The sequence below is a fragment of the Teleopsis dalmanni genome, chromosome X, assembly GCF_002237135.1.
Source record: "Teleopsis dalmanni isolate 2A chromosome X, ASM223713v2, whole genome shotgun sequence".
Taxonomy (NCBI): domain Eukaryota; kingdom Metazoa; phylum Arthropoda; class Insecta; order Diptera; family Diopsidae; genus Teleopsis; species Teleopsis dalmanni.
In genome coordinates this window covers 92,258,857-92,273,178 of record NC_051848.1, presented here as the reverse complement: position 1 = coordinate 92,273,178, position 14,322 = coordinate 92,258,857, and the positions used below count along the sequence as shown (strand labels likewise).

At 30.2% G+C, this 14,322-nt stretch overlaps 1 protein-coding gene across 1 annotated transcript; it reads right to left on the bottom strand.

Moving 5' to 3' along the window:
- Positions 1–167: 167 nt before the first annotated feature.
- Positions 168–1,340, bottom strand: LOC119688706. Its single transcript, XM_038103372.1, has one exon. It carries the CDS (start codon positions 1,338–1,340, stop codon positions 168–170), a length of 1,173 nt encoding a protein of 390 aa, XP_037959300.1.
- Between the last annotated feature and the right edge of the window lie 12,982 nt (positions 1,341–14,322).

Here is a 14,322-nt window from a genome sequence, read left to right as displayed (position 1 = left end):
GTTCATTTTGGATTGTAGGGCCCACTATTAATAACTCATTTAATGATACTTGTGATGATGTACGAGCTGAAGCATCAAAAACTACACGTAATTTAGTAGTTGTGCTATCTGGTTTAATTACATAATGATGTGGGATAAAATAGTGGGGAGAATTTAAATCCAAATTCTTAACCATCGACATATGTCCGAGATTTAAAGCATAGTTGGATTTGCTTCACCTGTTGACATCGATTTTCAACTGATAGAGCTAAAAAATTTGGACAATTAGTAATATAATGACCAGGTTTTAAACAATATACACAATGAATCTGACTTGTAGACTTTTGTTTCATTATTAAGATGTGCTTGAAAGGTTTACGAACACTAGTATGCTGCAACTCTTGGTTGATTGTAGCCTTTGGCTTGGCCTTTGCTAGTACCATTAATTGTTGACATCGCCTGTCAAGCATCTTGCAACATTCCAGCCAAGTTGGTAGTTTCGTATAGTCGTGACATTCATTCCATTTACGTTTCGTCTCACTATCCACTTTCGTCATCACCAAGTGAAGCATGATTGCATCACATATCTGTTCGTGTGATCCCAGTGACTTAAGCGAACTATATAAAGCCGAAACGTTGTCCACTAATTGGCGAAGTTGAGTCGAATCAGGTTTAATACATTGTGGTTCATCAAAAAGTGTTGCAATGCCTTCCAGAAATATGAGAGGGTCATTGTCGTATCGCTCTTTGAGTCTTTGGAGAGCCTTCGGATAGTTGTCTTCCGTTATCTGGAACACCTTTACTGTAGCTAACGCTTCGCCTTGAAGACACGATAACAAATGATTGAATTTTTCAGTTGATGTCAAGAGTGAATCACTATCTACAAGGTTTTGAAAAATATGTATAAAATTTTTGAATTCAAGATATTTGCCGTCAAACTTAGGCAACTTTAAATGTGGCAATCTGTTTGACGGCAGCTGTGGTAACGAGAAAGTTTGCTCGTGGTAGCTTTGTCTCCTCCGTCCATCAACTAATGACAATATTAAACATTTTGTACTTACGTACAGCTCATCGATGTCAGAGCGCGCTGAATCTGTAGGACAATATCGCTCTATCTGATTCTGGTAGTAAGATACCTGCTTATAATATGCATCTAGCATCCTAAGTCTACACTCCAATTCCGTTGACGATAAAGTTTTGTTGTTCTCAACAATATTTTTAATTCGCGTTATACTGCCTTTTGTAGATGCTCGCTGCTGTTTTAATTTTTCTAATGAAGGCAGTGGTGGCAGAGAATTTGACGCTGCAGTCGAATTGTTTTCGACAGCGCTGCTCGCTGCTGCATTATTAGAATTTTGCATCACCGAAAGCAAATGCAAAACCGAAAATAAAACAAAAAAAAACCAACTAATGTTATGAAGGTTAATAACCTGAATGATTGTCAAGGTTATTGTAAAATTGAACAACTGTTGTTTATTTTTAAGTTTTAAACAATTACTGATGTAAGAGAATATTAATATTAAGTTTTTAATATTAATTTGAAACACCTTTAGTCTTTATTTATATCAAGTCTTTAATATAAATTGAATTTAATTTGAAACACTTTTAGTCGTCATTTATATCAAATTTTTAATATAAATTGAATTTAATTTGAAACACTTTTAATATTTAATTTATCTTAAGTCTTTAAAATAAATTTAAGTTAATTTCAAAACTTGTTTCTAGGAACACTTCGGTCGTGTTATGAACTTAAACAACGTGTTGATATTTCGTTGGCTTGACTCGAACTGAACTAATAGAATCAAACAGAAGCTAACCAAACCAAATCAATTATGCTGAGATTTGCATTCTTAAGATAAGTGCGGTGGTGTTTGTCGTATGTAAGTTGATTCCTATAGGAGAAACCATAAGCGCAATATTGTTCATAAAGTAAACAAAGAATACTGTGTGCAGCTTGACTACAGTGATCATGGCTGAATCAGCATAAACAGTAAGTAAGCTTCAATGCCCTTGAAATAAAGTAAACAGGAAACGTTACTTTGTGTGTAGGATAAATTCCTAAACAAAACTGTGATATTGCGCTTTGTCTTTTATTTGTCTTGATACAAAATAAGACAAAACTTAATTTGACAAATATGTGGAATAAATCCACATAACACCTCCGCCCTTAAAGAAAGGCAATGACATAGTAATTGACTTTACTTCCAAAAGCAAATCACATCACAACAAACAGGCATGGCCAACCCCAACTTTGACTTCAATTAATCCAAATCAATAACTTTATTAAAGTATATATATAAATTTTCATACAGGTTTTGCTTAACATAAATAATAAATTTTTTTTTTATATATGATTAAATAAATTTTTTTTTTTTTTTTTATATATGATTAAATAAATTTTTTTTTTATGATTATGTTAACTAATTTCTTTCTTACAGTATATGCTTATCGGATATTTGAAATGTTTTATAATAAATTTACAAAATATTAAATATATTTATTTATATATTTACCATTCATAATTGTATTTATTTTTAAAATTATTGTGTTCAACAGTTACTTCGCCATCTGATTTTTTATTAGTATATACAACAATATTATTCCTTAAGGGATTTGGCGACTCCTTTTTTACATTAAAACATTTATTAAATATATTTATACATAAATTTCCTTTTATACATTTTACAATAATTATTATCATAATTATCGTTATAAATAATGACATTAATCCGTACCAATATGAGTTGGAATTCAATTTAATAGAATTTAGAGACTTTGATATAAAACTTTTCTGATTATTTATTTTAATACTTAAATCATCAATATTTTTAATATTACTAGGTTTTAGTTTAGATAATAATTCAATTTCTTCTATTTCATTAATCTTTATGTTTAAACAGCAATCATCAGAATAACCAAAATATAGGTCGTTAAATACAGTTTCATTTTTATTATCAGATATTATAATTTTATAATCTACAGTTTCGAACTTACAATTAAAATCAAAATACAATATACCAACTCCATTCAAATATCCTTTTTCTTTAATTTTATTTTGTTTACATTCATATTCATATTTTATTTCATTGGTTACGGCGTACATATATTTATTATCATTTATTTTCATGTATGTCTCTACATTATAAGGTATGTATTTAATTTGACAACGTTTACTGTTTCGTTTCATAAAGTTATTTAAAACACAATTTTCTACAGTAACAGTTGATTCAGATATTAATTCATTAGCCAACAGATAGCTATTATCAACAACTTCGAAATCATTTAAATTATCAAACATGGCAAAATATTCCTTATCCCTAGATATTAAAAAATAATTATTTTCTTTTTCTAATATTACCTGTTTATTCTTCTCAAATATTGGAACTGGTATTACCTGATAGGTATCATAAATGTCCTTTTTGACAAATGGAACTAGAACTATTACAACTATAACCTTCTTGCGTTCAAAAGCTTTAATTTTAGAATACTTTATAATTTGGCTGTATGATTCCAAACTAGGTGTATATAAGAGATTTGGTTCATTTTTACTTTTCAGTAATATATCAGTAAATTTTTCTGGACTCAATAACATTGGGTGTATTAATTTTAGTTGCATGAATAAAATGATATCAATTAGCCTTTCTAATTCAAATTCAAGATCTAAACAACTGCTTACTATTTTTAATTCCATTTCTTGCATGTATTCAAATATAGCCATATTTTTACTATTTTCATTGACTGTTCCTATTAATGAGTTAAGTTTATTTACGAATTTATTGGTAGTATTCTGTATATCTTCGAAACTTTTCTTTATGTTTAAGTTTTGTTCATTTAAATTTTGAATAATTTTAATTTCTTCCTTCAACCCTGTTTTTATAAACTCTTCATTACTATTTATATCCGTTATCACCTTATTATAATATTCAGCATCCTCACTATCCATAGTACCAAATAAAACTTTAAGCCCTGATCCTATTATATTTAATATTCCTCTCTTGTTTCTATTTCCCTTCAAACTGGACTTAATTCCAAGCATATTATGTACTAAATTTAATTTTTTTATTAAATTTTTAAAATGCTGTTTTCCAAAAACAATGATCTCTTCACATTCATGATAGGAATCTATGCAAGTTTTATCTACATGATCTACTTTACTCCCAAGCCAATTAATTTTATCTTCATAAGAAGTTAGATTTACATTAGTAATTATGGATATATGACCGTCCACGATTCTGGTTTCCTGTACTTTCTTGAAATAGAAGCTTCCTTTCCCATTAATATCCTCGATTTTAAGAGCGAATATAGCTAGAAAAAAGCTGAACAGTTTAAACAAAATTAGTTTTCAATATATCTTTTAATTAGATTTTTTGAAATTTTTCTTGTTCTACGATTTGTTCTTATAAAGACATTAGCTTCGGTGACTTTTACAATGGTATATGGACCAGTAAAAGTATTTTCTAACTTTTTGTTTTTTGTAAGATTTTTCACAACTATCTTTTGACCTACTTCATAATTAGGTGTATCTGTTATCTTTTTATCATAGATTAATTTTGACTTTTCCTTACAACCTGTTGTATTTTCTTTTACTTGCTTTTCAATGTTCTCTATGATAACTTTTATATTATTGACATATCCCCCTATAGTTACTAAATCTAAAGCGTCAATTCCACTCGGTCTATTTCCTTTCCTTCCAAAAATTATTTCGTGTGGTGAAAAAGCAGTGGAGGAATGAGTTGTTGTGTTATAACATAAACCTGCAAACTTCATTGCTTCATCCCAATTCGATTTCTCAAACTCGACTGTATTCAAATATTCTTTCAATCTTCCATGAATTCTTTCTATTGAACCATTTGCTTGTGGATGAGCCACACTAGTAGTAATATGTTTAATCTTAAAGATTTTAGCTAAATCCTTCATTAGTTCATTACAAAACTCTGTACCATTATCTGTTAATATTATTTTTGGAATACCAAAATAGGTAATCCATTCATTTACAAACGCTTGAGCAACAGTTTCTGCGCTTTTATCTTTAAGTGGTGTAAAACGTACATATTTTGAAAGACTGTCTTGTATACTCAATGCGTACACATTTCCTGCTTCAGATATTGGGTAAGGTCCAGTTAAATCCATGCTGACTTGTTCAAGTGCACTAGAAGCATTTGAAACCAATTGCATAGGCATTCTAGTAGGATGTCTGTCAATTTTACCTAATTGACACTTTTTACAAGCTCTTACATAGTCTGCAACCATATCATTTAAATTTTTCCATGTATACTTTTCTCTAATTTTCGCAATAGTTGCTTTTTGTCCGACATGCCCACCTATAATACTATCATGATATTCCTTAATTATTTCTTTCATTTTCTGAGAGTCTGTTACCTCGATCATTTTTCCTCTGTCCTGAACATTTTCCTCAACATTGTTTTTAAAGTTTACTTTAACCGATTCTTTTTCATTATTTTCAATTTCTATTTTCTCCTGAGTATGTTCCGCTTTTTCATATTCTCGTTTGATCTGTTCGCTACAACAACTACAACGTTTCTTTTTCTTTTCTTTTCTTGTTACTACTAACACATTTCTACTTAAATGATCAGCTACTACATTTTCAACTCCTTTTTTATATTCTATATCATACATATATTCTTCTAACTTAAGTCTCCATCGCACTAATCTTGATCCAGGGTCCTTTACATTAAACAACCATTTCAATGGCTTATGATCTGTTCTGATCAAAAATTTCTTTCCATACAAATATGGTCTGAATACTTTTACGGCCCAAACAATGGCCAAACACTCTTTTTCTGTTGTGCTATAATTTCTCTCAGCACTATTCAAACTTCTGCTAATAAACTGAATTGGCATATCTTTACGGCCACTCTCTTGTGATAGCACCGCCCCCAGACCTTCATTTGAAGCATCTGTTGTAACAATGAATTTCTTTTCAAAATCTGGAAATTGCAAGGTTACCACACTGGCTAGGCTATCTTTCAGTTTACCAAATGCATTGTCCTGCTCCTCCCCCCAAAAAAACTCAACTTCTTTCCTAAGAAGTTTATTAATAGGTGCCGCTATTTGACTAAAACCTTTAATAAATCTCCTATAATAATTTATTGCTCCCATGAACGACTGTATTTCCTTAATACTCTTTGGAGGAGACAATTTTACTATCGCCGAAACTTTATCTGGATTAGGTTTAACACCTCGTTCTCCAATAATATGACCCAAATATGCGACTTCTTTCCTTAGAAATTCACACTTATCTGCTTGTAGCTTGAGATTGGCTTTCCTTAGTTGCTCCAAAACATCTCTTAGTTTTTCATTGTGATCAGTTAAATCTTTACCATATACCACAATATCATCCATGTACACAAAACATTTAATTCCTTTTATTCCTATTAGAATGATATCCATCATTCTCTGAAAAATACTAGGTGCATTTTTCAAACCAAATGGCATTCTCTTAAACTCATAATGTCCATGTGGGGTAGTGAATGCTGTTTTCTCGATGTCCTCCTTAGTCATTTTAATCTGATGAAAACCATTTGTTAAATCAAGTGTTGTAAAATATTTCGACATTCCTAATTGGTCTAAAATCTCGTTGATATTTGGTATTGGATATGTATCCGCCACCGTCATTTCATTTAATTTCCTAAAGTCGACTACCATTCGCCACTTAGCTTTTCCAGAAGCATCTTTCTTTTTCGGAACCATCCACACAGGAGAATTCCACGGCGATTTAGAATTCCGTATAACATCGTTTTCTAACAATTTCTTCACTTGATTCTTCACTTCCTCTTCATGTACCTTTGGATATCTATATGTTTTCGTATAAATAGGTTTTACTCCTTCTTGTGTTCTTATATCACAAGTTAATGTTTCCGTGAAACTCAATTTTTCTCCTTCTAAAATGAACAAATCACTATATTCTGAAATCAATTTCCTAATTGATTCATTCTCCTCATCATTCATATGATCTACTCTTAAACTCTTTTGTATACATTCACACCTATTTTTTATTTGAAAGACTCTCTCTTTCATTAATTTTTCTTTTTTAGGATCCTTCCTACAATTATTATCAATATTATAATCTCTAAGGTCTTCTACCTTCAACGGAAAATCAATTACAACTTTTTCCTCACATTTATTTATAATACTTACTAAGCATTTTCCATTTCTCATTGTACTAATACAATGAGGAATGACAATTTTTTCTTCTTCATAATGCGGAACATACACATCTAATCCATTCTTTTTATCTTTCTTAACCTTAATAGAACGAAAGACTTCCATTCTTGGAGGAACAAATTCTTCAAATTTATTACATTGGAGACTATGTACATTTTTATCAACATAAAATAAATCCTGGTCATAATCTATCTTGCACTTAAAGTGGCCTAAAAAATCAGCTCCGATTATGCCATCATATCCATAAACCAGATCATTTGGTATCACGTGAAAATTCCATCTGTAATTACGCGTTTTGCCTTTTAAATTCTTAATTCCTATTCTAATAGATGCATTTCCTATTGTTTTTTCAGATTTTTTGCCTATACCAACTAACTCTATCTTATTAATATTATTCATTTCTTCTATATATATGCATTTAGATTTAATTAAACTAATACTAGCCCCAGTATCTATAAGGAATTTATAAAAGCATTTCTTATGATCTATTATTATGTAAGGACTTTCTTTACTCACATTTAAGGAAAACGTTGCCTTACTTACGTTTTCTACTTTCGAAAATTTTTGTTTCCTTCCGGAGAAACATTCTTTTGTACTGCCTTTGAGTAACATTTATTTGCAAAATGTCCTATTTTGCCACATTTATAGCACTTCATAATTTTTTCTCCAGTGCTATTAGTTTGTTCCTTTTTCATGGTACATTTTGAAGCAATGTGCCCTAATTTTCCGCAATTGTAGCACTTTATTTGTGTTACTTTAACACTAAAATTTCGTCTCACACTTTGTCTATAATTTATTCTAGATTCTTCATCCTGGGCAAATCTTCCAGCCTCCGACAACGATTGTGGACGACAATTGTTCACATATTGGCCAATTTCTCCATCTAAGCCATTTATAAATGCATTTAAAACGATCTTAGTTTCAATATAATTATAAACAGCTTCTCTAACACTATCATCCTGAGTTTCTATTTTTGCATCAGCTCCCAATTTCCTAGACATGGTTTCCATAAATAATTGGAACTGCCTAACTGTTCGTCCCCCTTGTCTAGTAGATATCAGTTCTCTATATAAAGCTAGTGTACTATCACTGTCTTTATAGTTCTGTTTGAGTTGAGTCTTAAGTTCATTCCAATTGCTTATAACTTTATTTTCTAATATTAATCTTGCGTTTCCTGATATCTGTGACTTTATGTATTTAAATAGGAAATCTTTTTGATGCGGCTTTGCTACGCCTATAGCATCATCGCAAGCGGAGACAAATGTGTAAAGCTCAGTTTTATCGCTTTTAAACTCGGGTATTAATTTTATTAATGTATTAATGTCTACCATCTCTCCTAATCCACTCGAATTGCTAGAATTACCAGAATTACCTGAACTACCTGAACTTCCTACATTAACATTGTCATTTGTTGCCATTATGAATTTTATACAACGTAAAATATTACACGAAATTATTGACAAAAACTATTATTAACTTCTATAAACTCCAATATATATATGTATATATATATTTTCTTTTAACAATATTAATTTATATTGATTTCTATAAACAGCAAAATTTAATTTACTTTCACTTATATGTGTTTTTTTTTTTTTTTTTATAATTTCATAAAACAAATACAGTTACTTATAAAAATAGTAATAATTATCATTAGATAATTTTAGATAATTAAATTTGACATTTAGTACAATAATAACAAAATTTAATATTAAAATTTTGGTACATTACCAGCTAAGTGAAACCCATAACATCAGAATCATCTTCATTTTCGAATTTGCTCACCAGATTTGCTTCTTAATTGCAGAACACCAGATTTCTTCCCGATTTTTTGTATTTCACCACCTTCTCCTTTTTACGTTGAGTGTATTTTTGAACTGCTTTTCTGTTATATATATTTTCACTATTGTCTTGTCTTTTACACGATAATTAATTTTGTATATTCTACTTTTTCAGTATATTATAACACATTCAACTCAGCTATTTTTTTTTTTTTCGCACCTGAACTTTCTGATCTCACTTTATTTCTTGATTGGCAAATAAATATTTCAAAAGTTAATTTTCTGTTAAATTTTTTAATAGTGCACAGTTTTATTAAAACTTATTGCTTGTTTTTTATTTTTACTGTCAATAATAATTATCCTTGTTGATAATATAATTTCACAACATATATTTTTTTTTATTCGTTTCAGTTACTCGAAACACTCCTTTTAACATTTACTCGTACCGTATACTAAAACACTCCTTTTAACATTTACTCGTACCGTATACTAATTTTAGTAAATTAAAACACTTTTTAATTAATTTTTTATTTTCAACCGAAAATTCTATCTTTACCGCTGCCACCAATTTATTTTGTTATGAACTTAAACAACGACCAAGATGTTAGTTGGCTTGACTCGAACTGAACTAAGTGAATCAAACAGAAGCTAACCAAACCAAATCAATTATGCTGAGATTTGCATTCTTAAGATAAGTGTGGTGGTGTTTGTCGTATGTAAGTTGATTCCTATAGGAGAAACCATAAGCGCAATATTGTTCATAAAGTAAACAAAGAATACTGTGTGCAGCTTGACTACAGTGATCATGGCTGAATCAGCATAAACAGTAAGTAAGCTTCAATGCCCTTGAAATAAAGTAAACAGGAAGCGTTACTTTGAGTGTAGGATAAATTCCTAAACAAAACTGTGATATTGCGCTTTGTCTTTTATTTGTCTTGATACAAAATAAGACAAAACTTAATTTGACAAATATGTGGAATAAATTCACATAACAGACTACCTTCCTACAACTTTTAAGATATTAAAATCTTTTCCGTTGAAAATAATAAGACATCCCCATTAACTTCACTGCTCGCCATTTATACACAATCGTCTATAGTGTCGTTACCCTGCTTTCGAATAAATTTAGTAAATTGGGATCGGTTAACGAAACTTTCTTACTATTTTAATTTAGCTTAACCAATTAGTGAATATTTGAACAAAAAACCACCAAACAAATAAAAAATAATTATGTAGAGTGTATAATCATACTTCTCATAATGAAAAGTTCAATGACCTTTGGCGGAATCAAAATCTAGAGACCCAGAGACGGAATAACTATAGTGAATAGCCAAAAGGAGAATATGTTCAGAAGATGAACTCAATTATAAAAGAGCAATTGCTTCCTTTAAGCGTAAACTGCAAATATCAAAAGTAAAATAAATTAACTTCTTTACTTTTAAAATAATTTCATAACATTTATATCTAGAATATAGCCAAATATCAAGTGATTAATATAACAAAATATATGATAAATAGAGATGTGGCACACATTTCGTAGTCACCGCCATGGAGACAAGTCAACCACCCCACTAATCACTTTACCTCTGGAATCACTATACAAGCATACCTGGAATGAGTGCGAATCAAGTAGCAAAATCTTCCTTTAATTCTCTTCTCTTCATACCACAAACAATTACAACATTAAGGACCACAAACAATATTGTAGTAATGCTTGTCATATACAGATTAGCTGCTAAAACAGCTGATGCCAAATGTTATTGAAATAACAATTCTGAATGGAGAGTCGTAAGGGGCTATCTAACTCCATGCATTGACACCATTCCTAGTATTGTCTATTGTTGTTTTATAAAATTCCAATTTTTAAGTGAAATCATTTGTTTTCCGAAAGTGGGATTTGTAATATACGTATATTATAAGAGTGTAAAATAACATCAAATAAAATTCAAGCTGAACAATGTGACAATATATCAACTTATCTCTATCATTCTCGAAGGCACGCATCATATTATGGACTTTTTCGATCACTGGCCTTAGTGACTTAGTTTTTAATCATAATTTAACATTCCTACACAACAGCCACACAAAGTTGTTTTCGAGCTAAATAATATTAGAATTTTATGTATTAAAAACTTATACTTAGTTTATGTAAATGATTATAATATATTGTAACTCATAACTGTACTTAATGAGAATTGTAATTCTATTGCTTGCTTAATATATTTACTTCCAATATTTCAAAACAATACTACAAATTATTTAGTTTAATATATAAATAAATACATATGCATATATATATTTAATGGGCCTATTTACACTATCATGAATGTAACATGAACAAGGCTTTGAAAACCGGTTTTCGGTATATGAGAGGGAGAAGAGAGTGTGATTTTAGTTTATGTTGCTGTTTTTTTAGCTTGACACGCATACATATACAATGTTATGTTTTGGTGTTTGTGGGTTTCCTGATTTTATTTTGATACGAATTTAGTCGTGTTTTGTACAGCAAGCGTTGTGTACACGGTTGCCACTTATGGTACTTTAGTACCAAAATTGGTACTTTTTTTTCCGTTTGGTACTCTGGTACTCATGTTCAAAAAATGGTACATTTTCGGCGACCCAACTTTATTGTGGATATTGTATTGTTTTATACTTTTTGTACACATTATATAGATTGTATTTTCTTATAAAAAGACAATAGAAAAATTTTGGACCTTTTTTTACAGAAATGGTACCTTTTTAAACCAATTTTGGTACAGAAAAAAATTTTCAAGTGGCAACCGTGGTTGTGTATAATTCTTTATATAGATGAAGCTCCGAACACCTTTTAAGTACTTTTAATGCAAAATTCTCTGAATTTCTGTGCTATACTCTACTTCACACAAATTTAACGCGGTATGACAGTTCATGATAGTGTGAACTGAAATGTCAGTTCATGTTGTCGTAAAGTTCCTCTCACGTTCATGATAGAGTTATTCTAAATGTGTACTTACTACATTATATTTTTTGCTTTTCCTTTCAGGCTCTTAAAGAAACGTCCTTAAAAACTATAATTCAGTGTTCCTGTAAATATGTGTACCTAATAGAAGTCAGTATAAATGCAAAAATTCTGCTTATTTCGTAACGCTTCATGTACATATATTGAATATGAAATGTAAACATGTCAGTTATAGTGCACTGTTTCGGATTATTGAACAATTATGGAAATCGTTCCACTTTAGTTCAACGTAAGAGTGATTTTTCATACTTCCAGCAATTCAGACATTTTTATAAGTGAAATATCTATCTTATGATGTTAACGAAATATTTGAAAGATGCTCTCATAGGGAATCCGTAATAGAAATTTATTATCCAAACTGAACAATACATTGAAAGCTGAACGCAATAGTATCTATGCGGATTGTGGTATTTGAATGTTCAGACTCTAAATTGCTTCAAGCGGAACTTATATGCTCGGAAAAATTCTTTAATTGAACACTATCCTACAAGTATTATTTCGAATAATGGGAGGTATAATGTTATGTATGTATGTACATTGAAAAGAAATTGAATGGCGTTTGGGGTTCTCGAGATGACATCAATGTACTTTATATATGTTGATTAGACATTATTTCTCAAGTCTGAGAAGAAAACCTTACGTTGTTTGATGACCTAATTCGGATATGTAGTAATACTAAAGTAAAATAAAATAAATTATATGCGATTATATAATTATATTATTATTATAATATATACATATATATATATAATTATATAGTTTGTCAAAGTTTGCCTGAGAATAGTTGGGTTTTTTGTAGCTTGTTGTTTGTATGCTGAACCTGGTTGCTGAGTAACCTTTTTTGGTTTATTGGTACAAGTTGGATCCTCCTTCGGTTTGGTTATTATAGAGTTAAAAGAAACGTATGTCTCCAGTGACCGATGTTTCGGTACTTGTAGCATGGTGACCATTAAGGACATTTATGTGCAATGAACGAAAACAAACAGTACAGTTTTGTAGTGTTCTGCTCATGTCTGAAAAAATGTTTAAAGTTTGTTTTACTGCTTTTGTTCTTTTCACGAAGGTAGTGCTCTTTTTAACGATCTTTTCACGAAGGTAGTGGTCTTACTCAAGCATAAATAAAATAACATAAGTATTCCTATGGATGCAGTATGTACAGTGACGAACATAATTATTGGTACAGCAAGCACATTAAATTTTAAGACTGCTTTTATCCCGTTAATGACGGATTTTAAATTAACAAAATCTTTTTGGATAAAATACTTAATTTGCAATTTAATTTATTTTATTTCATCACATTATCTCTTAAATTTAATTTTTTATAAATTAAAAACCCAAAAAGTACTAAATAAAGCTGAAAAAAGTTACTGGCACACTTAGGTTCTAAGTGTTTTGACATGATTTTATCCATCTGACAATTCTTTCCTGGAAAAGACCTATTTGGACCTACTTGGTTGTTTAGTTTCTGCTTAAAAATGACATAATGCCTAAAATATCAACAAACTTAATCCATTTTGAACATAATGAGCAGTAAACGTAAAGAAACCGTCAAATCTCAGCGGAAGATAATTCCATATTTGCACAACAAAGGCAAATCTTATCCCAATATGAGGGAAATAATGGATAGAAGCCGCTATATATATTAGAGCATTGTGCAGCGTTCTAGGAGGGCGTCATCATTGCGAGATGCAAAGTACACACGTCGACCTAAAGCGTTGAGGGACTGTGGACGCAGCAAAATAATAAAATAAATAATGGCTTAACTTGGCAGGTGAAGTTAAGCGAGAGTTTGACATGGATATTCATCGCATAACGATTACTCCTGTAAAGTACATGAAACCAATTACAGTTAGTGTGCTGTTAGACGAAAACCGTTTGTTTTGCAAGTCAACAACCAGAAGCATTTAGCCTATGCAAAGGAGTACTTTAGCAAGCCGATAGACTTTTTTAACAATGTACTCTTCTCGGATGAAAGATAATGTAAGATTCTTCTTCCAATTTAAAACAATTTAGAAACGGAAAACAATTTTATTGGCAAAATTTTGAAAGAATTAGGTCAAACTCAAATTTAGTTTTGTATAAAAAAGCCAATGCATTATTTAACATAGAAGGCAAGTCAAAGCCACAAAATCTGAAAGCCTGGGAAAGTTAACATTCAAAATAAACCTAAAATCAAGTACAAAAAAGATTTGCGCTAACATAAATATACTAATAGGTAAATACAATAATACTGTAATAAGTTCCATAAACACTGGGTCCAATTTCTTGATATTAGGTGAAGATATTGCAATTTTTTTTTGGGACACCTTAGTACAATTTCTCCAAAGATTGTCACTTTATTCAACAATTTATAACTAATAAAAGTTTTTTCTTTCAGCA

Bases quoted from the DNA above. Each gene is read 5' to 3' on its own strand.
- LOC119688706 (XM_038103372.1), bottom strand. From the start codon at position 1,340: ATGCAAAATTCTAATAATGCAGCAGCGAGCAGCGCTGTCGAAAACAAT.